Source organism: Peromyscus eremicus, chromosome 8a (genome assembly GCF_949786415.1).
Source record: "Peromyscus eremicus chromosome 8a, PerEre_H2_v1, whole genome shotgun sequence".
In the NCBI taxonomy this organism is placed as follows: Eukaryota; Metazoa; Chordata; class Mammalia; order Rodentia; family Cricetidae; genus Peromyscus; species Peromyscus eremicus.
The window spans coordinates 66,003,532-66,031,427 of record NC_081423.1 but is presented as its reverse complement, the minus strand read 5'-3'; the positions used below and the strand labels follow the sequence as shown (position 1 = coordinate 66,031,427).

The window sequence follows — 27,896 nt, the reverse complement described above, 5'->3', positions numbered from 1 at the left end:
TTTTTTGTTTTGGTTTTATTTTTGAAGGCACTCTGTTTGAGGGAAGTGTAGATTTGATGGTTTGCTCCCTGTAGCCCCTCATATACTGAGACACATTCTTTTCTTCTTTTCTGCCTTGTTTGTCCAGGGGGAGCAGTGCCTTCTGGCTTGGAGGAGAACCTGTGTAAGATTTGCATGGACTCACCCATTGACTGTGTTCTGCTGGAGTGCGGCCACATGGTGACCTGTACCAAGTGTGGCAAACGCATGAACGAATGTCCTATCTGCCGGCAGTATGTCATCCGAGCAGTGCACGTCTTCCGGTCTTGAGGGCTAGCATTGGCTTCTTCAGTGCCTTATAGGACATAGCCCAAAGTGTCTGGGCTCAGGGTTGGTCCGATGCACAAAGGCAGTTTATTGCGAGAAACTGGCAGTGTTAAGACCAGGACAAGCAGAGGTACCTGGCATACCTGTCTTGCCATGGGGTGTACCTCTTAGATGGCAGAGCCCAAAGCCAGTGGGAACTGATTCAGATCACATGGGTGAGTGCCTGCTTCTCTGATTTTGGGTGGTGATGGTAATTAATGAAGAGGACTTCCAGAACTCGGATTGGATCGTGTCTTCCCCCTTCCTGAGAACCTAAGACACATTTCACACATCCCATACACCACTCCTCCTGCTTCATCAATCAAAAGTCCTGCTGGAAATGGTTCCCTTCCCCCAGCACATCTGGATTTAAATTTCTGGTTTCTGCGTGTTTTAAGTCTGCTACATTGCCTAAAATCCATTTGTTTCTATGGACCAAAAAATACGTTAATCAGATCAATAGTATTCCCTATGTCAGAATTTGGATCAGTAGGCTGATCTCTGGTGAGAAATTAAGTCTAAATGCTGTAGAAAAATTTCTAAGTTGAGTCCCTTCTGTTAAGTGTTGGGGTTGATCAGTCCACTGACCTGACCCCTAAACTGCTGGGAAGTCCCTAGGAGGTGGTACGTGGGTCATCTCTACTGCTTCTCTTTGGGTTTGACGGCACCATCCTTCACCTTGGGTTATGAGGAAAGAGAAATGGAGGCAATGGCTCTCTGTTTATCTTTGGCTTCTGATATTTTTTTCAGAAGGCTAAACGTTTTTTTTTTTTAGAAAAAACATTTTGTTTCTCTTCTTTGGGTTTTGAATTTGCTTACCGAAGGCATAAGAACTTAGGCAGAGAGCTTTGCTCTTCTTTAGCCTGGCTGCTCATGGAGTTCCTAGAGAGCAGACATATAGGACAGTGTATGAGGCACTGGAAGGTGCTGAATGAGGCTGGACTGTGCCCATGGCTGCTTCTCAGCCTTTTGGGTAGGTCAGAATGAATCATTTTCTGAATCCTGAGTCCAGCCTCGTGGGGTCTTTACACTGACACGGCTGAAGGGTTTGAGTGGTGTTTGCAGGAACAGCTCAACAAAGCACAGAAGGAGCTGTGTGCTCCTGTAGGATGCACCCTCAGCACTGGATTAAAAACCACTGCCCTCCACTGCACAGCTAAGTGAGACTGGAAGAACCACTCATGACCCTGGAAAGCAGAGGGACACCTCTAAGGGGGCTATTTGAATACTTAGGCTTTCTTCCCATCGTTAACCACTAAATTCCTTTAGGGGATCAAATAATTCCATGAAGTAGTTGTCAGAGCCACCAGGCCACTTTACCTCTGCATTCTAAGTCCAGATGGCTAGATTTTGAGTCAAAGCCTTTGCAGGTGTCAGGAATCACGAGATTCCTCCACAAAGACTACCTTTCCTCCCTTTCTGAATAGTAGGTACTGTAGTTTACAGTGTCTTCAGTTTAGCACAGCCCACCGATTTTGCTGCTCCGGGACTCCACTGTGAAACAGGTCTAATTATGCAGCTCAGTAAGACCTAACAAGACTTCAAAGCTGGCTCTCCCTTCTTAAGACTGCTTTCTCTTCTGAGGCCTTACAAGCCCTACCTCCTAGACAGGAACAGAAATAATACACTGATGGCCTGTTAGCAACCCGAGTAACAGTCAGAGCTGATGTTACTTATTTTGAAGAAAGAACTTACCTTTAAATCTCTTTCATCTTTTGGTATTTTCTTTTGGAAAAAAGACCAGATGTCAAACAAGTTTTTTATTGTAACACCAAATGAAAGTTGGAATTCTAAGATTCCATTTCAGTTAACATCTAACCCAGGTAGAAAACCTGATTTTTTTTTTTTTTTTTTAAAATACTTGAGCCCCTTTCTGTTCTTCACGGATCCTTGTTCTTAATTAACATAGAAACACCTAATCCTTCCAACTATTCTGTGGCTTTCGCTGGGATTGCGCCAGGATTTCAGTTGAGACTTAGTTTTAAAAGATGGACAGCTAACTGGTTCATAGGTTGGAATAGCCGGTTCTAAACTAATAAGCTGTAAAGGAATTAATAGTCTATATTGTACAAATTTGTTAAAATCTCTTGGATGTGAATGTGTTACTCCAAGTGGCTTATATTAAGATTTTCTCACCTGGGTGTTAAAAAGCAAACCCAAATGTGTATTTTTTGTTACAGAGCTCTGCTTTATAATTTTGTAATAAAGTTTAAATACAGATGCCTGTCCCATCTGGTGTGGGGATGATGCCAGAGGCCACAAAGTACTAGTGAATGTAGGCAAGCATCAGGCCATGTGCAGAGGTATTGCTCTTCAGAGATCGCATTCCACTTTGGGAGATGCTTGGGCCACACACTCAAGGTACCCTGCTCTGTGTTGTGACTTGCCTATGATCACAAGAGTGTGTGGGAGAAATTATGGAACAGACTAGAAGTGGAGCTAGTGTAAGGATGATTCTCAAGAGCAAATGGGAAGCACCAGGTGAATTATTTACACACTGTCCCACTGGAAAAGGGCCTTCAAGAGCTAAGTGGAAAGGAACATCAGGAGAGCTAGGTAGCCAGTTAAGTGGATATAGTTGTGACAAACAAGTATGGCTCAAAGGTTGGCCCAGCCCAAAGAGCAGACTGCAAAATAAGCACAGGCCTATACCAAGCTACCTGACCAGGTGCCTGAGGGGAGGCAGGGAGAGGAGTACATCATCTCCTGGAGAACTGGATGAGACAAGATTCTACCCTGTCTCTTAAAGAGAATAAATCTTGCTAATGGCTGACCTGTTCAGCATCCAGTGATGACCACTCTGTCATCAGATGGCACTATGTAAACAAAGGCCGGAGAGAGTAGGGTAGGTTTAGGGTGATATTGCTTAGGGTTGGGTGGAAAGACAGGAAAAGATACAAAGGTGTACACACAGTCTAATCTCCCTGCAGAGAGAAGTATGTCAGAAAGACTGGAAGAAACATACAAACACTGGACAATGACATAGTAAGGCATTCAAGGGGCAAGGGGCTGAACTTTCGGCCCTGTTGGTGGCGAAGAGTTGTCTTTGATGCTCTACCTAGCTGCTTGGTCCAAAGAAGTTGGAGATGTATGCAGACAAGTGCTCAAAGCAAAAAGCACTTTTTTTGAGGATGGATTAGAAAGTATCTTACTCACCAGACTGAGTGGTACCTACTTTGCCCTAGTTGTCAGAGCATCTATATTCACTGTGTCCTCCCCTCTGCACATCTTAAACAGTAGGTGAAAGGCAAAGCCATACTAGTAAGCAACGTCCTAGTAGGGTATTAGGAATACACCGGGTGGTACATCTGTATTTTAGAGGCCCACACAAGTGTTTAAGAGGTTTGTTTGGTCACAGTGACCTAGCTCACAGGAGATGACAGATAAGCCTGCTGAAGAATAGAGAACTGATCTTTGAGAGGTGGCACAGCATGGGCGTGGAAGCCAGTCTACCACAGTACCTGGAGAAGCCCATGCTCAGAGCCAAGTGTGAACTTTGTCATGCAAGGTGGTAAGGCCTCCTCCCGGATAACATCTGTACCAGGTTCTGTGCCTCATGTTACATAAGGGATCCGAGGTTACTGACAGTCGTCCAGTGATTCAGGAGCAGTGTCTCTGCCCCTTCCTCTTGGAAAACTGATGGTCAGGTGTGTGATGGTCACTGCTGACTTGAGACCATTTGAAGTCATAAAATGAGGTCTTTAGTGCCACATTTCAAGGGCTTGACAAACAGATGAGGCTAGTTTAGGACACTTCCACTGTTGTAAAATAGGATTCTCTGTGTGCGGCTGTGCACAGAAGTCATCTTTCTTTTGCCTTTCAAGTACATCTGCTACAGGTCACAGGAGCCAGCCTTGGTAAGCAGGGTGTGTAGATTTTCCTGGCTGTGGATCTGTACTCCTTATAGTAGTCCAGATTTTGAGGAGGCAAATCCTCCTTCAAGGAGCCTCTATCTCTAAGGAGGCCACTTTTCCTATAGATGACAGCCTCTCCCTCCAAGCTGGGACCTGGAAACTATAATCATCGGAGTCCACTTTGTCTTTCACATGAGGGCTTACCCTAGCAAAAGGGACCAGACATAATAAAGATTTTGCCACATACAAGAAGCATTTGAGGACAGTTTAAATACTGCTTTTAAGATGCACATGGAAATGAAAAGGAGCAGACAAAGGAAGTAGATTCTGCTCAGCCTTCATTCCTTAGTCACTGAGGAAAACTGGAGGTGGAACTGGTGGGAAAAAGGATGCTTTTTTGTTTTGTTCAAGGCTAGCCTGGAACTGACCCTCTGACTTCTTGCTCCTCATGCACTACCATGCCTGGCTTAAGATTTCTTACTTATAAAATTTGTAGTTCAATGGCAGGACACTGTGCCTAGCATGCGTAAGGGTCTAGGTTGGTTATCAGCACCTCAAACAACTAAGATTGGCTTCTTTTTAAACAAGAAGGCAAAGCTAGCACCCAGATCTGCAAGATCTAGTTAAACTAGCAAGAAAATTGCTTGTGCCACAGCAACTAACTCCTGATCCAGAAGGACCATGAAGAGTTGGAGGGTATAAAAGGTACACTGCTTAGCAAAGAGGCCCCTACCATCCAGTCAGAGCCTCATGCAGTAGAGTGGGCAGGTGAGGACGGCCCAAAGAGAAAGACCAAAGTCCTAGCAGGGAGCTATCAGCCTCCGTTTCCGGATACATGCCCAAATCCACTCTGGAGAGACCAGCTGGGCCTCAGTGTTGTTGTCCCTGTTACCCAGCACATGTGTGGCTGAGGCCATGTCAAATTCCTGTACCAGGTCCCCGTCGAATGCCACAAAGTAGCGTTTGAGCCGTTTGAAGTCTGGTGTGGAAGGTGGCAAGTAGAGCCGCACCCCAGTGAAGACATCCAACAGCACCTGCAAACAGAGTGGTCCATGTAGAGTGAGCCCTATACTGGGTGCAGGTGGGACTTCCCCACCAGAATACAGGACAGCCAGGGATGCCCAGGGTCTAGGATCTAGGACACAGATGGTTTATTGAAGAAAAGGCAGAGGTATTGCTAACCCATCCTCTAGCCACTCTGGCTGACCCAGGTCTCACAATCCCTCCTGTCCCTGACTAGGAGAAAAGGGAAAAGTGATGGGCTCTAACATCTGAGGCCAAGATATGGAAAAGGGGAGTCTCCAAGAGCTACCCAATGCAAAATACCTCCCAAAGATTAGTTTGCTCTGCAGTTACCTAGATAGAGAGCTTAGGAGTCTTGCTCATCAGTGTGGATGAGTTCAGGGGCTTCAGGGAGGGAAGAGAGATGGGAATGGTTTCTACTGAGAAGTGGCTTCAGGCCCTGAGATTTCAACTTCTGTACTTATGCTTGGGCAGGGGTGCAATCTCTCTGTTGATGTTTCTTCATTTACTGTGGGCCAGAAGCCACCCAGCGTACCACAGACTAACATGTTGCCAGACCAGGGACTAACAAAAGGGGAAACTAATAGGCTCCTTAACTGGGAGTTGTCTATGCCATGGCAGTCGCCCTCTCCTTGCTGGGAGGACCTGCTCCGAGAGACACAAACACACTGCTGCACCCTACACCCAGACTGGGCTTCGTTTTTTAATGTGAACTGTAACGACACTGGCCCCTGCCGCCTCTCCTGCTAGGCCGGCTCTATCTCCTGCCTGTTGACACAGCTCTCCTTCCTCTTGGCTGGCTGGCCCGCCGCCGCCGCCACCGCCTCTGCAAGGCAACAAGAGGGCACAGGGTGGAGCCGCAGAACTGCTCACCTGCCCAGAACAGGAAAGGAAGGGCTCCAGTAGCCTTCCCCCAGACCAATGCAGACATCTTTTCAACTTCACACATGGGAACTTAGCATTCAGGACCCTGAGCCAAACTGGCCTGTCTCATGCACCATTCTCACCCTCACCTTTGTTGGGCACTGGGTCTCAGCAGCAGCTTTCCTCTTTACCCCCACTTTCACTGGAGAAGACTTCGTGGGCGGCTTGTCTTCGGATTTCATGGGGGAAGGCTTTGGAATCACCCTGTTGCCTGCAGAACAGCAGAGGTCAGAGTATAAAATTAATAAGTACTTGCTGAGCATGTATGAGGCACTAGGTCCGATCCCTAGCATTGCACAAACTGGGACATGCCTATAATCCCAGTACTAATGAGGTAGAGGCAGAAGGCTCAGAAGTTCAGGGTCATTATGGGCTACATAGTGAGTTAAAGGCCAGCCTGGTGTAGAAACCTGGCCATACAAAAATCATCAAAACTAATACTAAACCAAGAACAAGGAAGCGGGCAAGGGAACTTCTGATGGTCCTGGAAGCCAGGGGGAGCCAAGAGGTGGGTCAGGCACTTCTGCTATGACCATGAAAGAAAGGGGGAAAAGGCTATCAGCTAGACCCTTTAGCTCCAAGGTGGCTCATTCCCCAGCCAGCCTGGCTCTCCCTGGGTACTCTGTCACTCAGGTTTGCTGAACAGTGAAAGAGTTTCTGGCCCATGGCTAGTCACATGCCAGGAATGCACTGAATGTCTGTTGTAGTGGATACCTAATCATAGGATGGCAGAATCGAAATGTATGCCTGTGTGCTACCATCTCTTCCTACCCACACCCCTCTCCATCACCTCAGGCCCTCTTACTTACCACCTCTGCTAGTGGGATTATTCAGCTTCTGTTCAGTCTTCTTGCCACTGGCAGAGGACTTACTGGGAGGTGCCTTGGGGGCCTTGTGGGGTACAGCAGATCCAGCAGTGCCCTCGTTCTCGCCATTGCTACCTCCAGTAGTGGAACTCCCCTCATCTCCAGCCACTACAGTGAAGTCTGCCTTTTCTTTGGACAGCTGGTACAGTTCCTAAGAAGTGGGGGGATGTTAAGTGCTGTCATCCCTTCCCTGACCTGACCTTCGTCTGGGATGAGTGGTACCTGGCACATGCAGCTAGGGAACAAAGTAGGACCCTGGAACCTGAGTAACTTTGGTGCAAGTGACCTTCTGTGGCCCCCAAATTATTTTATCTTATTTTTTTGGACTGGCTTTAAACTTAAGGTCTTCCTGTCTTAGCCTCTCCAGTGCTAAGATTACAGGCTCAGATGAACCATAGTTTTTGTTTTGTTTTTATTTATTTATTTTTTTCAGAGCTGAGGACCGAACCCAGGGTCTTGAGCTTGCTAGGGGAGCACTCTACCACTGAGCTAAATCCCCAACCCCTTGTTTTGTTTTTGAGACAGGGCCTCACTGTGTAGCTCTGCCTAGCCCGGAATTCACCATATAGATCAGGCTGACCTTGAACTCCGAGAAACTTTGTCTCTGCCTCCTGAGTGCTGGAATTTTAAAGGTGTGCAATACTACATTCTGCCTAAATCCCAGTTCTTTTTCTTAAAAAAAAAAAAAGTATGGGTGTTTGTGTGAATGTGTGTCTATGTGTCTATGCACCGTGTAAATGTCTGGTGCCTGCAGAGCCCAGACAGACAGTTGTAAGTTGCAGTGTGGATGCTGCGAATCAAACCTGGATCCTCTGTAAGAGCAGCCAGTGTTCTTAACCCCCTTGAGCCATCTCTCCAGCCCCTAAACCTCAGTTCTTAATTAGTAAAGTAGGACTGTAGCCTGGAGCAACTCCTAAACAGGCTGTGGGAAGCTAGAAGGCCTTTCAGGAGACCTGAGGAGGGTGAGCTGGGACGAAGTCCTTGTTTTGTCACAGAGATAAGAAGCCAAATGACATGTGAATAGGCCAGATGCCCAATAGGAGCAAGACAGTGAGGTGGAGGACATTTAGAAAGCCAAGGAGATGGCACCTTGAGTTGGGGGAGGTTAGTGGCAGATTTCCAGTCCTTGTCATCCCGGATTCGGGTGCAGCGAGGAAATCGGATGGAGATCCCATCAGCAGTGTGAGCCTCAGCTTTGGAGAATTCTGCCCCTGTGATCTCCCACACAGCAGCTTTCTATCAGGAATAAAACAGGTAGATTATCTATAGCCAAGATGGAAGTCTTCAGCAGCCAGAAACAGTGTCAACCAGGTCAAAGCACAGAGGTTCTCACTGGCACCCAGGAGGCATGTCTGCCAGTTCTGCCTCCTCTGGAAACCTGTCTGCTTAAGAAGGACCTGGCTAGGTCCTTCTACAACAGGCCTTTGGACAAGTGGATGGGAATTTGCTTCCCCTCTACTAAGAAAGTCTTCAGTGATGGCTGAATATCCAAGTCCCATCCTGGGCTAACTTTCTGTGGCACTGGAGAACTGCATACTACTTCCGGGGTGGGGGCCACAAATTATCAAGTTGATACCTTTGGGTCTGGGACAATAAAGTCGGGATAGTAGATTTTGTTGATCTTCAGCCAACTGGGTATCTTGCTGGGATCCTGATGGAGAAAAGACACTGTGAAATATGGCTTAGCTAAAAAGGATGACCCTTCACCCCAAGTGATCCTTCCTCTCTAGAGAGGCTGTGGCCCACAGGACACAGGCCATCATCCACAAGGTAGGATCTCTGAGATTTTAAAGCCTAATCCTGCTCCTATGGCCAAGAAGCAAGCTCCTTACTGAATTAAAAATGAGACCTGAAGACCTCAGTCCCCAAAACACAGCCTGTGTCTTAGGAGTGAGGACTGTCAACCCGAAGCCTTCCTCACCTTACTGATCTTCACCATATCTAGCTCCTTCTGCAGTCGGGCAAGTGTGGCATCATCATGGCCTCCAGCACATTTGGTGACAGTGCACCACTTCTGGCTGTCAGGGTCATAGCAGCCCATGAGGAAGATGGACATCATGCCACCTGAGAGGGGAACATGAATTGAGTGTGGGCTAGAATGGGCAAGGCCCATGGTAGGCTGGTTGGAGAAGGGCCTTAGCATCAAGAGTGTTAGAGTAGCCGGACAGTGGTGGCGCACACCTTTAATCTCAGTACTCAGGAGGCAGAAGCAGGCAGATCTCTGTGAGTTCGAGGCCAGCCTGGTCTATAGAGTGAGTTCCAGGACAGGCTCCAAAACTACACAAAGAAACTCTATCTCAAAAAAAAAAAGTGTTAGAGTGATCACACTCAATTTCCTGGGCTCTGAGGAAGTGGACAGTGCCTAACACACAGCAGACACAACTGATATACTGCCTGAAGTGTTTGTTCCTCAGACCTCATCCTTCTCCCCAATCAGGAAACTGAGTTTTCTGAGGAGGAAGCTGTCAGGCCTTGAAACAGCTGGTGTTGAGCTTCCTTGTGTCAGGACAGCAGAAGGTAACTTCTTTTTATTATTTTTCCTTTTTAAAACATTTTTGTATTTATTTTTTTGTGAGTGTCTACTTGTATGTAGCCAATCATACTCTAATATTCAAACATGCTCAGTGTAGTGTGTGTGTGGAGGTCAAGGACAACTTGTGGGAGTCAGTTCTCTCCTTTCACCATGTGGGTGCTAGTGATCAATTTAGGTTGAAAGGATTAGGGGGAGGCATCAGCTCTTCTTACCGGACCTCTGTGTGTCAGCCTGTAGATCCCAGATGTCCCTGCCTGATGTGACCAGGGCCCCAGATCCCAGGACCAAGCAATCCATGACCAGCAGATCAAGCTAGCAAGGAGGCCAGTGTGTGTCTTCTGATAGAGTACCACCACAGGGACCAGACACCACTGACCTTTGCTCCCTTGCCCATAGAAGGCCCCAAGAACCACCAGATCAGCTGTATCAGCCATGGCCCCCTCGTTCAAATAATCTTTCTTAACTTTCAGCCAGTGCCTCTTCCCAGGCTCGTATGTACCCTGAGGGGACACAATAAATAGATCACAGAGAATGGAAATTCCATGAGGGTAGGGTCTGTCTTTTCACCACTGTGGCCCAGCCAGATCTCTGTATCCAGGCACTACAGGACACACAAAGCCATTTTCAGATCCAGGACTGGCCTGCCCCAGTTAAGTAGGAAAGACTCCCATGTAGCTTTAACTCTTTCCCACCTCCAGTGCCTGTCAGCCCCAGCAGGAGAAGACAAGGGTATAGCCATCTTACCTTCACATCCTTTAGCACCAGCCCTTCTAAGCCCTCTCGGATCACTCGGTTTATCATGTCAGCCAGGTCTGAGGCTTTCTGAGGAACAGTAAGAGAGACATGCAGACAATGTGAGAATGGACAGTGTTCACTTCTATACACTTAGGTAGGAACATACTTAGATGTAAGGAAAAGGTCCTCAAGAGCTGCTGTGGCTTCGAGATGGAGGCTGCTTACCTAGGAAAAGACTTTCATGCCCTTCAGAGTGAAGACAATTAGGCAATAGATGGACCCCACAAAAGAATACCCAAGCCTCATCCTCTCACACCCCATGGGGTTCTCTGCTGTTTAAAAACCATCAGATCCCCGCCTAGGATTGGAACATCACTTACTGTGACTTGCTTCATTTCTGAGAACATGATCCGGTTACGGATTTCAACCATGTTGTCATGAAGAAACTTCCGTCGTTCACAAAGAGGCCTAAGGGAAACAGCCGGGCTGAGGGAAAGGGCCTCCCTCCCACCCCTAGCAGGAATTCTAACACAGGACAGTCAGTGCCCAATGATAAAACTGATGCTTCAGGAGAGGGACAGCTATGGATCCAAGCTCCCATATGAACAGTTCTGTTGTCAGGGGTTGCAAGGATTCATCAACACTGGAGATGGACTACTGTGAACTATGGCTCACAGCCAGTTCATAGCTGTGCTTTCTCCTTTGTTGAACCAAGAGAACACCCGTCTCCAGTCCAGACTACAAATTCTGGTCCCACCTGAATAATGTTACAACTCTTGTGCCAATGCCCCACTCTGTTTTACCCTAACCCCCAGGGTGGCTAGCCTCTGAGTGAACAGCCTGACACAGGTTATGCTCCACACCGTGCCTAATAGGTGTGGGGCATAACACAAGGCTGGTACAGGCTTCAAGACCCCTCCCCATCAATTCTTTCCATTTTCTTTCTTAATCATGGATGCAGCAGCTATAGAAACAAGATTAAGGAGACATCTAAGTGCGTAAAGGACAAGTATCAGCTGTGTAGGTCTAAGCCTATGGACGCAGCTCACACCAGACTGCCAGTTCTCCTTGGATACTTCACCCATGGCATCCGCTACAAGCTGATAGATGCACAAACGTTAGCCTATCTCTTTCCTAACTGAAGCCTCTATACGCCCAACCCAGATAAATCTCCAGTGCAGACAGATTCTGAGTTTAAAGATGGTACCCTGGGAGTAAAATCTGATGTAGAGCACATGCTTAATACATGTAAGGCCCTGGATTTCATCCCTAGTACTGCAAAACATGAAAACACACACATACAAAACAAAAACAAAAGAAAACATATCAAAACACTAACTTACCTGTCCATCAAGCTGACATCATTAAAGTAGATACAATCAAAAACAAACAGGCAGACATTAGCATCCTGGAAGGCAGCTTTCTGTAGGGGAAATAAGGCAGTAGGTACATGTGGGCATGGAAACAGGGGAGTAGCAGTCCACTTCTGTAGCCCCCAGTGGACAGTCCTGTTGGTGCGCTGCAGGCCCCGGGCCATAGAACACTCCATAGATGGTGCTCACTAAACTTCAGAACACCAACATTTCCCAAAGGCCCAAGTGTTAAAGGCTCAGCCCCCAGGGTGGTGAAGTAGGGAAGGTCTTAAGTCATTAGTGGCATACTCTTAAAGGGATTGTGGGGCTTTCCCTCTCTGTGCTCTTCAGTTCATGATGTAAATGATTTTGCTTGGCCACATGTTCTTGCCATGATGTCCTGTATTAGTACTGATCTAAGGGTATGGGCCCCTGTATTCCCTGACCATAACCTCTAGAACTATTTTCCTTTATAGAATAGATACCTCTCTGGTATTTTGTTATAGTGAGGGAAAAACATGCTGAACTGAAACCAACTGAATTCTAAGTTGGTTCCTAAGAAGCAACTCCTTTTTATAGAAGAACAAACAAAGGAACAGGCCCTGTCCTAAGTGACTTATCCTCCCTTCACCCCCTTTTTAGATTAACAGCACATTTTTGCACACAGGACTCTGAGTGTGTACCTTGTGCACTCCCAGAGTCCCAAAGGGCAGTGGTTTGCCTGTGTTGTTGTCAATCAGGAGCACCTCGGAGTCCAAGATCATGCTCTGACCGCCAGGAAAAGCTCTAGGGATGTAGTCCTTAAAGTGGGCCACCTGGAAGGAGAAAGGTAGCTTTGGCAAGGATGACTTGGCAGTTAGGACCTAAAACCAAGTCATAGTGATCAAAGCCCTGGCCAAACAGACAGAGAGCATATGGAAGCCCAGTCAATGGGTGAAATGCGCAGCTAGGCTGTGTCAGTCCTCCCTGAGAGGGGAGCAGGCTATCTGTTTATCACCTCTGTCTAGACCCAGCAAATGGTCAGCTACTCTGAGTCACGTTCTATGGGCTGTACAGATGGTTTGGAGGAAAAAGAAAGAAACAGTATGTCGGGAGGACATGGAGGTAGACAAATATGGGAGGAAAGGAAAGAGGAACGAGGGGCAGGTCGAGACTAGTGTCCATTTCAGAAGATTGGTGTTATGGGGCGGAGGACAGGAGTGGGGGAAACAAAGCCCTCGAACAGTGAGGAATGAGAACAGTCTCCTCTAAATGGGAGCTCGGAAGCCCCTTGTCTTCAGAGTACGAGCCCTGGGACCGTCTGTTTCCTAACCGAAGCAGAGCCCTAATTTCTGACTGCTCAGAGGGATAGATCCCACTGCAACTCCAGGTATTCCTTGACAAAGGATACCAAAGAGCCTGACAAGGGTCTAACTCCTCAGCTGAGAGCAGCACATGGGCAGTCACTGCCTAGGATATGGAGTGGGATGAGGAAAGACCTGATCATCTATCCTTATTCCCTTCTATCCCCAACCCAGCCCTTCTAGAACTAAAGGACCATGAGGTGGAGACATAGCTTAGTGTGCAGCCCTTGCCTAGCTTGTGTAAGCCTAGATTCAATCTGCAATATTTAGAAAGGTAAAGAAAACATATTCAAGAAAGCTGTATTCAAATGTCCCAGGGTCACAAGAGGCTCTGTCTAACACCATCCTTATCACAGCAGTCCCTGATCAGTTTCAGTGCCCCTGGAACAAATGAACCTCCTCACTTACAGCTCCATGAAACACTACTGCCTAGCTCTCTTGCTGAACCCATAAAACAAGTGGCCTAGCTACCATGTCTCTACTGGACCATACAACACATTCCCCAAGGCACAGACTCTGAGAAACCAAGTCAGAACTGAGAAAGAAAGGGGAAGCAAAGCTAGGAATTCCATTTATTCACAAGCTCCTAGGGCCATATAACCCAGCTGCTTCTCTCTCATAGACCTCAAAAGACTGGCCCTGGGAGCTGAGAAGGGCTGAGGAATGAGGTTCTCAATTTCCATCAATTCTGATTAGGGCAGGAATCAGGGATCCCAGACAGCCCCACAATATTGTGCACTTAAAGTACAAGCTCCACGAGGGTCAGAACTTTCACCTATTGTTTGTACTTTTATATGTCCACCAGCTCCAACAGTGCCTAGCATTTGAGAAATACTTGCTGAGCAAGCTAATGAACGACGACAGCACAGCAGTTCCTTGTGCATGAACCTTAATCCAGCCCAGCAGGAGCACAGGAGACACAGACACCAGACCTGCCCTGAGCTCACTGTCTGCGCTGCTGCATCATCCAGGGAGCTCTTTCCTGCCTGACTAACCCAAGTCTGGGCTCCGGGCTGTCCCAGCTGAGCAGCCTTTCATTACTGGAAGGGTCCAGGAATGAATTCCCTCCATTCGTTTATAGATAGAAACAAATTCCCTTCTATAAAGCACAGCTGGAAAGACCCCGCAATTCTGGCCCAGTGGTTCTTAGAGGCAAGGAGAAAGTCCTGGCTGCAGGCTGTTACCTTGTGAGGCAGGACAGGCTTGAGACTGCGGCTGAAGTAGCTGAAGTGGTCCCCCTTCTTATGCACCTGGACTCGCTCACCGTCGTACTTGATCTCAGAGAACATGCCATTGGGACACTTCTTCATTGCATACTCGATGGACTTGCAGGCCTCAGCCTTAGGATGGAGAAAGCAAATGCTGGATCCCTTCAACTGGGCTCCTTAGCAGAGCCTGGGGCTGGGGTTGTCAGGACTGAACTGGGTTCTGGAACTGCCTCAGGACAGACTGCTGCTGAAGGGGTGATGGTATTGCAAAAGGCTGGGCAATGCTATATTCGGATTATAAAACCATCAGTTGATATCATGGCCTACACAGCAAGATTGCCTCAAATGAAAAATAGCTCATCCATCACCAGAGTTGGCTTAACAGTCAGCATTCTGAAAAAGATAAATGCTATCCAATCTAGAATAAATACAATTCTTCTGAAGTAAGATTTTTTTTTTTTTCTCAGTAATTAGGCTCTTACAAGGCACCTGGCTTATTAAACATACTTGCTATCACAGTGTAAGTGATGGTGACAGTGAGGCTAGCAGGGTGACTGCAATCTGAGACTGACAGGACAGGACACCCAGACACAGACACACTCACTCACATACTGGTACCAGCCAGACCCACACAATAACTACCATTTTGGGGGTTATTGTCATTTCATCTTTGATGACACCTTACATGACAAATGCTGCAGGAGAGAACAGGAAGTCTGGGAGGTTATGCACTCACATAAGGTCAGGCAGCCAGTAAACAGTCAGACTCGGATGTGCATATGCCCTCCTCCCAAGCCTGTGTGCTAAAGCACTAAGCATGCAATCCACACCACTCTTCAGACAAGGCTGTGGCAAGGTCTCTAGGAAGCACTCCCGTAGAAGGTAGAGAAGACCCTTCTTCAGATGAGGAAGGTGGTTCTGTCCCTGGCATGGAGACTACACTATTCTGGCACTGGCTAGCCTGTATTTCTGGTAGTAAGAGAATTCCTCCCTATCCCAAACATAAAAGCCTCACACAAGGATTTAGTATTACAAGGCAGTTTCAAAGAAGAAAAAAAGAAAGCAATTCTTCTCTACATACCCCTGGACAGCCCAAGGGGACTCACAGCAAGTGGCAGAGCAGCAGATACTAACTCTGCTGCACATAAAACCCAGAAGGGACAGCCATCCTCACTAAAGGTGCAGAAATCCAAGTTATGTACTGGAGTGAGCTTCTGTCACGAGAGGCCTGGCTCTGTTGCCAGCTCTGAGCTATCCTGCAGGAGGTCACAGCCATGGGGGCTACTGAGCATAGCCCTGTCTTCAAGTGTGATGCTAAATTACTTGGTCTCACATGCCACTCCCACAGGGAAAGTAAAGCGCAAAGGAAGCCGGGTGCCCTGTCCCAGGCTTGCTGGTGGCAGTGCTGGGCACTAGGCTGAGGTTGTACTAGGTCACTGTTATCTTCTGCACCTTTTTTTTTTTTTTTTTTTGGTTTTTTTGAGACAGGGTTTCTCTGTGTAGCTTTGCGCCTTTCCTGGGACTCACTTGGTAGTCCAGGCTGGCCTCGAACTCATAGAGATCCGCCTGGCTCTGCCTCCCGAGTGCTGGGATTAAAGGCGTGCGCCACCATCGCCCGGCATCTTCTGCACCTTTAATTCCCAGCCTAGCCCTGCTCTGCTCATCTCCACTCTTCCTTCCCACACTTCTCTAGGCAACCTACAAGAAAGAGCCCTTGCCTTTCATCCCCTTTCAGATGCCAGCAACTTGGAGACATGGATTATAGGGACAAGGCAGTGTTCCTTACCAGCATGGGCTGCACAGGAGTCATCAGTGAGGCCTGGACGCTCAGAGCCCGTCGCCGGCCTGGGTCCTTCTCCACCTCCTGCTCATTGTGAAGGACCCGCTCCACCACATCCTGCAGGTTGCGTGAGGCTTTGAAGGCTTCATAAGCATTGGGGTCAAGGGCATCTAGCCTGCCAAGGGCAACAGGAGCAAGGAAACAAACCTCTACATCTGACATTATGGCTTAGGGTAGCAGTCTGTCACAGACAGGAGAGATGCTGGGGAAGTAGCCTTGTTCCATCCTTTAACTTGAAGATGTTTCTAACCTATGGCAGTAGTCACATGGAACCCAAGAGAGTTATGAATGTGCTCCAACACCAAATGGTCACATTTATTTAAAACACTAAGGTTTTTTTCTAATTTCCTTTTCTATAACTTGAATAAACAATTCTTGAGCATGAATTTTGTAGATGTGAAAAAATCAAAAGATTGGAAATCCAAGCTGGCACAGGAAAAGACAGAACATTCAGGGTTCTGACACCCTGTGCCTTACTTGGTACAGCCTTGGCAGAAAATGGAGCTGGAATGGGCAAGAAGCCTATTCCAGGCTTTCAGTTGTAGAAGCTGTGTGTTAAAGATAGCTATCTCTACTTTACATGTGAGAAAATGGGTGCTGAGGTGAGTTAGGGTCCCACAGGAAATAACAATTAGGGTTCAAATCTGTAGCAGGTCTCCCACGTCCTGAGAGCAGCGAGGAAAGAGGAAGTTGGCAGTTCAGGCTGTCAGAGGAGCTATGGTACTTACACATGTTTTGCACCCGAGTTCATCTTCAGATCATGTTTGATCAGTCGGATGATGCACTTAAGGTCATTGGCTGTACACCTAAAAAGAAGAGGCATACTTGATCTCTGAAGAACTCTGATCCCCAAACCTTCTTTCCCAGAGCAGTCCATCCGCATTGGGTCTGGTTTGAACAGGGCAGCTCCCCCACCTGGAGGCAATGTCCTGCAGGGCCTGCTGCTGCTCATCCTCTTTGGTGAGCTTGGAGAGGTGCAGGAGAAATGCATCCACTTCCTGGATGGTGAGGAGACTCTTGGCAGCTGGGGGGAAAGACTTGCTCTGCTCAAAGAAGACTCTGATCGTCTCTGACACGTCACCCTGTCTCCAAAAACCAAAATGCCACTGCTGCAACCCCAGGGAGCTCGGGACTAATCAAGAGTTCAACCACAGCTCCTGTCCCGAAGTAGTTCTCAGGAACTCTCTCCCCACCAGTTCCTAGAAGGGGTCTATCTATCCATACGAGGCTACCCACTTGCTTTAGCTGAGTAGAGACATAGCACTAAGCCAATTTGATTCCTGTTTAAGAATCTGAACTAAGTGCTCCTCCCAGCAAGGTGGAGTCTGGGGTTGATGTGAGTGGATCCGCATGGTGCGGTGCGGGGCTGGAGAATAAAAAGTGTGGAGTTTAAAAAAAAAAGAATCTGAACTAAGGCACAGTCCTTCCAATAGTAGACATTTGGATAGAAACTTTCCATGGCACCAAGGCTAGAGTCACAAACAAGCCAAAGATGAATGGGAAGTCCACAGAAAGAGGGAAAGCAAGCAAGCAAATAAAGCCCAGAACAGCCCCAGGAGATACAAAAGGAAGTCTTAAGTCCTGACTTTTCAGATAAGGCCTTTTGTGGCTTGACAGTGGTATCTTTTTCAGTTATTAAACTTAAGAAAGGAACAGCTGTGTCCTCACACTCAGCTTCCCTAGTCTAACAGAATCTTGTTCAATAAGTTTCAGTTCCCTATACCAGTATGTGCTCAGTTATTTTCAAAACTGGCTGTGGGAAAGCTATCCCGGCAGAGTCCCACCTGGGGTGTGGCCTCCCTATACCGGCCTCTGACCTGTTCTAGGTCCCGAGCCATCTCATCTGGGTTGCAGTTAAAAATGCGGCTAAAAAGTTTCACAATCTGCTTATCATTCAAGTTGTAAACACTCTTAATGACTCCCGGCAGCAGCAGCTTCACTGTTAGGTACACATCTCCGCGGAAGCCATCTGAAAACAAAAGGAGGGAAAATTCCATTCAGAAATGGAGCTGCCAGGTGTGTGGTACACAGCTTTAATCCCAACACTCAGGAGGCTGAAGCCTGCAGATCTCTGTGAGTTCAAGGCCAGCCTGGTCTACATAGTAAATTCCTGGACAGCCAAGGATACACAGTAAAGCCCTACCTAAATTACACACACACACACACACACACACACACACACACACCACACACACACACCACGAAAAAAGAAAAGGCAGGGATTGCTTCCCATAGCTCCTTGTATGTATTACTACAGTAGTGGTGGTCAGTGGCTATGGTTTTGGTCTGCCTCACCTTTTTACCTTATGATCTCCCACTGGGTGAAGCCCTGACTTTCAGTTTGTGATGATACAACAGATACTAAGTGACAATTTTCTGGATCTATGAAAGAGACAGCCAGGAGATTCTACTCTACACTCAGCATGTGGTTCACCTAATCACATATGCAAGTGGACTTCTCTACTAGCCAAATAGGTTCTTCTGCCTCCTGAGGACAAACTAAGAGCTGAGGAAGAAAATGGCCAAGCACCCTGCACAGAATTGGCTATATAATATGCAAGGTCTGGTGACAATTACAACTATAGGATCCCATTTCAAGATTATCAAGAATTAAGACACCGATGTGTATGCCCATAAAGCTGGTCATGGCTCTGAGCTTTTCAGAGGGAAAACATACTCGGATGCTCACCACAGCCTTACCTCCTGCAGAGCCTTTCTGCAAGAAGTCCTGGATGATCTGGGTCTTTGTATTGTAGCTAGGATTTTCAGCTACCATGGCACACAGCTTCCGGAACTCTCGAAGTAGACAATCTTTGTGCTGAGGGTCACATTTACGTGCAGACAGACTTGTCTTAGGGGCAGGGCTTGAGGGGGTTTGCTCAGAGTTGTTGGGTTTGGCTGCTAAAGAGAGAATACACATGATTCACTTTTTTCCTTTTTGGGAAGCACAAAGAGGAAGGAAGAAAATGAAAATTTTGCTGGGGCTTTATATGTAGTTTTATTTAACCCCCCCAACAAGTCACTGGAGGTAGACGTACTAGACCCATGTCACAAGTACAGATATGGAGGGCAAGTAATTGGCCCAAATGCCACTGCTTGAAGACTGGACTGAGAAGCATCTGTTTATGTGAGCATCTTACACAGGAACAAAGGCTGCTTTCATGCCACAAGCCATTGAGTGGATCTCAGAACAATTGTAATTCTGACTCCAGAAAGCTGGGATGAGAAAGGGAGAAGAAACCAAAGGACATATTGAAATTATTGCCATTGTGGGTTGTCAGGGCTGTTGCAAACCCGACGGATTAGAGTTCACTGTCCTCTTATGATGAGACAGACCAAGGCCCAAGAGCAGACAGCTCTCAAGACCACCTACCTTCTTGGTAAAAGAGCCAAGACAGGGATGCCAGCAAGAAAATCAGAACCCACCAGTGCACTCCAGTTTGTCTTTTCTTATTGTCAAAATAAAAGGCAGTTTTATTTTGAGAGAGAGAATCCTTGGTGATTCTTTCTCACCTCTTTGTGGTCCTTTACAAGGCCAAGGCAGAAGTTGTTTGAGCTAGGAGCTGTTAACAAAGCTTCTTGTTTGGGTTTTGTACATTGTAAATCCGTTGTCACCTCTGACCTGGAATCTAAATCTGCTGTGGGGCAGGGTCTTTCTAAAGCATAGTATTTAGCTAGGTTCAAGAAGGAGAGCACCCTATTCCTTCCAACTCTTCTAAATTCCATGCACAAGACCAGAGTCTTTCCAGAATCATGTTATCTTTACTGTCACCGGGACTCTTCTGCAGCCCTATCGTTGGCCGCCTTCCAACAAACCAACCTGAATTTTCACATAATAAGAACTGCCAAAGACCAGCACATGCCTGTATTTCTAGCACCCAGAAGGCTGAAGCAGGAGGATCTTAATTTCAGGACAGGCTGGACAGAAGACCCTTTCTCTTACATTTCTGGATTGTGAGTCCAGCCTTTAACAGGTGAGCCATCTCTCCAGCCCAAGACTCTTTCTCTCTCTCTCTCTTTTTTTTTTTTTTTTTTTTTTTTGGTTTTTCGAGACAGGGGTTCTCTGTAGTTTTGCGCCTTTCCTGGAACTCACTTTGTAGACCAGGCTGGCCTCGAACTCACAGAGATCCACCTGCCTCTGCCTCCCGAGTGCTGGGATTAAAGGCGTGCGCCACCACCGCCCGGCTAAGACTCTTTCTCTTAAACAGAACAAATTAACCGTGTGTGCATGCAAAACTCCTACAGATCCAGGTATAATTTTTGTAACATATTCCACAGTCCTCATGACAGGACTAATGTCTTAATTCACAGACAAAGCCACAGAGACTCAAACAGGTGAAGACTTGCTCAAAGCACCGAGCTGTCAAGCATGGGCCAAACCTCAATTCTCCTGACTTCACATCTAGGCTTCTTTGAACCTCCAAACTACTCAAGTCCAAAGGGTTTCATTTTATTATTTTCTTCAACTGAGCCAGTCATAAGAATTATTTATCTCAAACAATAAAACAGAATACAGGGTATAGGAAAAATAACACACTACTGGGACAAACAGACATCAGTGTAATAATAGCTCCACTGTGAGCCTGAACTTCAATTCATTCATAAAATGAGCATAATGAGCATAACAGAAAAGCACTTCTTCAGGTGAAGTGAAGAACAAAAGTCCGTAGGCCAATGCTTTCTCTTATCTATCGCCAATAAACGGCCCTCTCAATTCCCATCAGCAGCATAGGTTCTAGCAAAGTTGTACAGATTCCATGTCCATGAACAATAGTTGTGTACATGTTTACAAATTACTCTTTATCTTGCTGAGACATAAACAAGAGATAGGAGATGGGATCTGAACCCAGAGCCGGTTAATTCCCAAGTCCACCTGCTTTATCATTGGGCTCTACTGTCTCCTAACAGAATAAGATACCTGTTGTTCAGATTTTCCCTTCTGGCTTCTTATTCATACATCTCTACCATATGAATATATAGGCAATGACTATCAAGGAAAATCAAGGGAAAATGTTCTATGCATGACACTTCCATCTCCAGTTCAGGCAAGTCTGGGGAACAACTTCTCAGAATTCTGTCATTAAAAGAAATAGCCAAGCGGTGGTGGTTCACGCCTTTAATCCCAGCACTCGGGAAGCAGAGTCAGGTGGATGTCTGTGAGTTCAATGCCAGCCTGGTCTACAGAGTGAGATCCAGTACAGCCAGGGCTGCACAAAGAAACCCTGTCTTAAAAACCAAACCAAACAAACCTAACCCAAGCAATCAATCAACAAAACACCCAGAAGCAAAGAGCTGGTTAGAAAAATCTTTTTGACCCAGGTAATAACTTCAAGTGGAAGAAGTATTGACAAAACCAACACGTTCCTTGCAACAACAGAGATTAAAGTACACCAAGAAAGGCTATGCCAGTGGAGCACTGAGTTAGCTCCGGCTGGACTGCCCAGACAGAAGCCTCACAAAGGAGGGCCTGAACAGGGAAAGTAGCCTTAACCCATCTTACCTGAAAATCCAGAAAACTTCCGGGGATTGGTACTGGTGACAAACGAAGCACCTTTCACTGGGGATGTCACCTGGCCAGTGGTTGTCAGCTTAGCCTGGACAGCAGTTTTCTTCTTTGGTGTGCCAGCTGCCTTAGAAGACAGGTCTACAGGACCCACAAATAATAAAAATGTCCTTCAGAGAAAGACCGCCGAGGAAGCTTTTGGGGATTTTATCAACAGTTCCCAAATCCTTGGTTGGTAAGTTTCTATTGTACTATGATCCCAGGCTGGCTGGTCTTTTTGAGTGTTGGGAGAAGGTACAAGGGTATTGGATAGAGAGAAGAAAAGGGTATTTTGGTGATCATTTGCCTCTATTGGTAACGATATTTCATCAAAATTCCCCACCTCTTATCCAATATATAATAATTTCTTAAAGTACAGATTTGGGGAAAACAATAATCATTTATTTTTAAAGATTTTTATTTTTATATGAATGGGTGTTTTGCCTGCACATATGTCTGTGTACCATGTGTGTGCCTGGCACCTAGGGAAGCCAGAAAAGCACACTGGATCCCTTGGGATTAGAGTTACAAATGGTTATGAGCTGCCATGTGGGTGCTGGGAATTAAACCCAGGTCCTCTAGAAGAGCAACCTTTGCTCTTAAATGCGGAGCCCTCTCTCCAGCCCCAGTTATCACATTTTGATAGCTAAAACTTGGACCTAACTCTGGAATAGCAAAGAAACCAGGCATGCCTGTTTGGCACAGGGAGGCAAACTCCTGTTGACTGCACTTCCCTTCCCCTGAACGAGACCGTCAGTAACAAAGGCTGAGAATAAGAGTAGAGGCCCATCTTTAGAGCCAAGCCTTTAGATCTGTTACTTTAGAGACTCCCAGAGTCCTCAGTATGTATATAGGAGTAAGCATGTATGTGTGGCTATATGTATAAATATATGTGATTCTGTGTATATGCATGCATGTATCTTTCTAGTTGTCTGTTCCCAGGACTTAGAAGCAAAGATACCCTAAGATGATGAGACATACAGCATCCAGATTTTGGTTTCTGAAACTATTTTCCATTAATGGGAATTCAGACTCCTCAGAGGAATGGCTACTGCCACAGCTAGGGGAGGACATACAGAAGAAAGTCAAGAGCATCCTCTTATGCCCAATACATGAGCACTTATAAAATGTGGCCCAGGAGGTCTTAAACTCACTCCTGAGTCCTTAACCAGGACTGCAGGCTTGTGCCACCTCACCTAGCTAAAACTCAAGGAAAAGGATGCGCCAGGTGTGGTTGGCAGATGTGTGCAACTTCGGGACTTGAGAGGATGATGCAGAGAAGACTGAGAGTTTAAGGTCAGCTAGGGCTACCAGCAAGACTGCTGAGAGAGAGAGAGAGAGAGAGAGACAGAGGAGAAACTAGGGTATACAGGATATAGAAGCCACCCTAATGGGACTACTAACTGGACAAATATGAGACAATTAAGTACCATAATGAACTTAAGTCCCTGACAAAAGGCAGTAATCTACAAGTTCATAAAGACAGCAAGCTGACAGCTAAAACAGTGGTAGCCAGTCTTTTATTCTTAAAAAATAAATCAACATCTAAAAGAAAGACAATAGAGTACCAGACTTGGTGACACAAGCCTATAATCTTAGTCCTGTAGAGACAAGGCAGGATGATTGCTCCAAGTGTGAGGCCAGCCCAAGCTACATGGCACGGCAAAAATACAACATAAAAAAAAAAAAAAAAAAAAAAAACCAAAAGACCCTCTGGAAATGCTGCAGAGGAAAGGAGGCCAAAGAGACATGACAATTAAATGCAGTACCTAATCTGATTCTACACCTGAATCCTGCAATAGAAGAAAATGTACTACTAACTTATAGCATTCAGTCAACTGACAAAACAGTATACAGATAAGAAAGTACTACATCAAGGTAAAGTTTACTGAGGTTGACAGGTAAACTATAGTCATGTAAGAGAAGATCCTATTTTTTATGATACATGCTGGAGTACCTCCCTGGCCTGATGACATAACTTTCTCTGAATGGCTCAATAAAAAACAAGCCAGATATGTAGAGAGCAAGTACATATACAGAAATGATAAAGTAAACTGACTAGTATCAAGAGGGAAATCTGTGTAAAGAGAATGTGAGTGTTCTTGTTACTAATTTTATTCTTATAACTATTCTGTGAATTTGAAATTATGTCCAAGCAAGACACACAGAGAAAGAAATCTCCTAGACACTAGTCTCCTTGCACCCTCTTCTATTAGCACCAGCAAGCTGGGGAAGCAGGCTCTCCACCCTACCTGCAATGTGCTGGTTTATCTGCTCCTTTTCGTTATCTTCCAGATCTTCCCAGCCTTCCAGCTCTGTGAGGTCTTCGATTTTTTTTGTGGTAGCCCGTGCCCGCTCCAGTTTCTCAAACATGCACTTAATATGGTACCACTCTTTCATATCGCCCCCAGACTCTGAGAAGGGATTGGGCACCACTTTGCCAATGCGGCATACGCCCTTTACAATCTTCTCCTTGCATTTCTTGCAGCCAGCTGTGCCCCGCTTGGCATAGTCCACACAGAACCGTTGCTCCGCCATCTCACAGGGGCCAGTACAGAGTCCCACATGCGACCCTGGGAAGAAAACAAGGTGGGTGGCACGTGGTCTTAGATGACCTCCCCGGAAGGATAGGACAGGCTTTCTTCTCTGGAGGAGGCAGCACCCACGAAGGAGATCTGTTTCCGACCACTGGCTGAACTGCCTTATGACAGGCCAGTGATTCTGTTCTAGGAACCGGCACAGTTCTTTTCTGCCAAGGGCACAAAGATTTCTTGGGAAGAGGATCTTGAAAGCCAAAGTCATATAGCTGCATGAAAGAGTAGGAAAACAAACACAAAGTATGAAAAAGACAGGCTTCCAATTTCTTAATGGCCAGAATCTCATACAGTGCTCATGATTAATCAAGCACTTCCCAATGCATTCACCTACGCTAAAATAGAGTTCCAATACAGGAAACATCAGTTTCCAAAGGGGCATGCAGCATCAACAACATGAGATACTAATAATGGATGGTGCCCTTTAAATATTACCAAAATTCTGAAGCACTGTCTTAATAACCAAGAAAAATTAGATCGTATTTATGAAGTTTCCCTGTGAAATATAACACACAAGTCACCTTTAGAAAACAATTAAGCCACTATAACAGATTTGGGATTTCAGAAGAAGCCCTCCTTTGAGAAGCAACTCATCAGAGCCTATAATCAGAGTGACTGCCTGGGTTCAAAACCTTGCTCAGCCATTTATCAGCTGTGTGATCCTCAGCAAATTACTTTACCCGTCTGCTCCTATTTCATCTGCAGTTGTTCTAAGAGTAAAATCCTTAGAAACAGGATAAGCAATTCCCTTGCTAAATTCAGCAACCTGAATCAGGGAAAGTTGAAATAACTGGACTGTGAGAGTCAAAGGAAGTGATGGATGAATCAATCCAAGTGGAAACTGTGATTATACCTACCCCTTTTCTTATATTTATAATTACTAAGTGGCTTTATAGTTTTAATTTCCAATATACTAGAAACTATTTTTAGTCTACACACTGCTGTGAGGCAAAATTGCTATTGTGTCAACAGAAAGCCCACTTCACTCATCGCAGTGCTACACAGCGCACAGCACAGCAGGTGGACTATGGAAGAAACAGCATGGGAGGCCAAGCCCACCTGTGGGCTGGGGGACAGATACCAGGTGGCTCAGGTTCCTCCAACTTGCTATGTAAACAAGGCTGACCCTAAACAGCCAATCCTCCTGCCTCCAGTTCTGGGATTATAGGTGTGAGCCACCAAGCCTAACTTCAATTTCTTTTTCTTTTTCTTTTTTTTTTTTTTTGAGACAGGGTTTATCTGTGTAACAGCCCTTGCTTTCCTGGAACTCGTTCTGTATACCAGCTGGCCTCGAACACACAGAGATCCGCCTCCCTCTGATGGGATTAATGATGTGCATCACCACGCCTGGTTTGCATTTATCTTATGTTTATTTATTTTTGGTTTTTTGAGACATGATCTTTTTATGTACCCCTGGCTGTCCGGTAAGTCACTCTGTAAAGTAGGGTGGCATTGAGTGCAGGTAAAAGGCATTGTGCCACCACACCCGGGCCCAGTTTTATTTTTATAACAAGACTAAGAGCTAATTATGGTGGTTCTCGCCTGTAATCTCATCACTCAGAAGGCAAAGGCAGAAGGGTTGCTGTGTACGTTCGAAGCCAGATAGTCTGATTTACTTAGTAAATTTCAGTCTACCCACGGCTACATAGCAAGCCTATCCATCTCAAAATGAAAACAACCCCCAGGATTAGAACTACCGCATGGGGTGGTTAGGACAATTACAACGAATTCGAGGGCGGGCTGGTGATGGAGTTCTGAATTCCCGGAGAATGTATACCAAACTTGTGTAATTGACAATGTACCCCTCGGGGGAGAGGAGGCTCATAGTGGGAGAATCGACTGAAGAACGGCAGGGCCGAGGAGGAGCGAGGGGCGGGTAGGAGTTCAACTTTCCGCAGAATATGGAGAATGGAGTGCAGCCTCCATCCCATGGGCCGGGACAGGACAATTCACCACCGGGGCCCAGCGGTGCGGGGAGGCTCTGGGAACCCCCGGGCCGCGAGAAACAGCACGCCGCTCTGCCTACAGGCTCTGCCGGGGAGCCGCGGCCGCGGGGAGGGACCGGCCAAGCCCAGACCCCGAACCCCGGGGACACCCACTCGGGCGCGGGTGGCATCCTGCCCTCCCCGGTGCCCGCCTGGGGTCTCAGGGGCCGCGGGCCTCCCGTGGGCTCCCGGGGGGCCGCCACGTCATGGAGGGTGTGCCCCCAGGCTGAGCGGCGGGCGGGGGAGGAGCCACGGGCTCTCCAGCCACGCCGCTCTCGGCCCCGGCCCTATCCCTCCCCACACCGCGCCCCGCGCCCCGCCGCGCCGCCCCTCACCTTCCTTCCCGGCTGTCCAGGCTCCGACGGTCCACGCGGGCCTCCCGACTAGGAGCCCACAAGGCCGCGGGCTTCGCACGATGACTATACCGCCTGTCTCTTTAAATACGGGTCCTTGAACCAGAGGCAGCGCGCAGGCGCAGTAGCCGAGCCGGGCCTCTGCCTTCCGACCCCGCCCCCTCCGGCCGCCACGTGTGTCGCTGTTCCGTTCCGGTCTAGGGGGTTTGAACTGAGGCGTTGTGGGGTTCAGGGGCGGCTTGGGGCGCTGCGGACCTGAACTTCCTAGAATGTCTCAGATTCTTAGAGAGTGAAGACAGTGATTGAAAAATTATCGCAGTGAGCCCAGGGAAGGAAAGATCGAGTCGTTCCACCTTTAGTTTGTATTCCTGTCCACATGCGTTTTGCCGAATTAAAAAGAGGCTACTTTAATTTAAAAAGGTAGTTAGGAACTGTGAAGGAGCGACGGGGACGGTGGCCCCGATTATATGTCATTTAGTGTACTACCGCGCCTAAACCTCAAGTCGGCTTTGTGATTTTTGAGGTGGCTAAATTTTACAAAAATAAAAGTATCCAGGCCAGAAGGTAAGTGACCTTGCTCAGTCTGGGAAGGGCAAACAATTGGGCTTTGTTAGGTAAATAAAGAGCAGATCTTGGAGCGAAGTTCTGTTTTGTGTGATAGAGTTTAGCCTTTATTCCATAGGGATAGAACCCTATGAAGAACCTAGGGAATAGTAACTATAGTTTAAACTGGTCAGGGGAGATGCTAAGGCAAGCGAACCCACTACAAGGCTGTTTTCTATATTAAAGTGGCCTTGGGGTGGAGAGGAAGGTGCATGTTTGAAATAGTTTACACTTTAAAACTACCTATGTGAGATGCTCAGTGATCCATTGATAAAATAAAGATGACCAGAGTGAGCTGAGAGACAATAAGGTCGTTTACAGACCTGGAGAATGAGAGCTGAGCGAGGCTCTTTGAAGTGAAAGGATGAGTGGTATTTGGTGTACTGAGGCCAGCTAGATCCCTGTGTTTGAAATGAGGCCAAGGCTCTTTGTCTTAACTTGTGGCGGGATGAACCTGGGTTTGAGAATCAGAAGGGCTTAGGAAGTTCAAGGCCTCCAGTGAGGAAGAATGGACATTTTGACTGGAGAATCTTAACTGTACCCGGCTTTTCCCCTAGCCCTGTGCCCTTTCCATCCCTACCCCTGTATGTGGTTGCTTAGCACTGGAGATGTGACCAGTCTGAACCGAGGGATGCTGTGAGTGATCACTGCACACTGACAAGTTCACAACCCTTCTCCAAAGAGTGTAAAAGAGCCAGTTATCTGCTGAAATGATTTTTGATGTGTTGAGTTAAATAAAATATATTTTTATGTCACTCACCTGTTTAATTTTACTTTCTTGAAAACGTGACATCAG

General features: G+C 46.8%; 2 protein-coding genes and 1 long non-coding RNA gene across 4 annotated transcripts in view; 2 read left to right on the top strand and 1 right to left on the bottom strand.

Annotated features, from left to right (window-relative positions):
• Nucleotides 1-2,565, top strand: part of Rffl (ring finger and FYVE like domain containing E3 ubiquitin protein ligase) — a 46,144-nt gene extending 43,579 nt beyond the window's left edge. Inside the window, 1 exon segment of the mRNA XM_059271344.1 lies at nucleotides 128-2,565. Coding sequence (XP_059127327.1) covers nucleotides 128-309 — 182 coding nt within the window. The 3' untranslated portion in view covers nucleotides 310-2,565.
• On the bottom strand, nucleotides 2,125-26,612 carry Lig3 (DNA ligase 3). 2 transcript variants are annotated; one of them, XM_059271343.1, is made up of 20 exons: nucleotides 26,480-26,612; nucleotides 23,818-24,371; nucleotides 21,524-21,667; nucleotides 18,724-18,921; nucleotides 17,841-17,992; nucleotides 16,939-17,105; nucleotides 16,752-16,829; nucleotides 15,970-16,138; nucleotides 14,160-14,315; nucleotides 12,316-12,447; nucleotides 11,624-11,703; nucleotides 10,661-10,748; nucleotides 10,290-10,367; nucleotides 9,922-10,045; nucleotides 8,934-9,076; nucleotides 8,589-8,663; nucleotides 8,102-8,248; nucleotides 6,956-7,163; nucleotides 6,236-6,357; nucleotides 2,125-5,233 (listed from the first exon to the last, which is right to left on the bottom strand). In XM_059271343.1, exons 2-20 carry the CDS (start codon nucleotides 24,365-24,367, stop codon nucleotides 5,000-5,002), a joined length of 3,045 nt encoding a protein of 1,014 aa, XP_059127326.1. In that variant the 5' UTR covers nucleotides 24,368-24,371; nucleotides 26,480-26,612; the 3' UTR covers nucleotides 2,125-4,999. The 2 variants fall into 2 exon arrangements, with proteins under 2 accessions (XP_059127326.1, XP_059127325.1); XM_059271342.1 differs by having other exon boundaries at nucleotides 2,126-5,233; nucleotides 18,724-18,924.
• On the top strand, nucleotides 26,532-27,855 carry LOC131917499 (uncharacterized). Its single transcript, XR_009380682.1, has 2 exons — nucleotides 26,532-27,061; nucleotides 27,658-27,855. It is a non-coding gene; the product is annotated as an uncharacterized LOC131917499 (long non-coding RNA).
• Nucleotides 27,856-27,896: the final 41 nt, after the last annotated feature.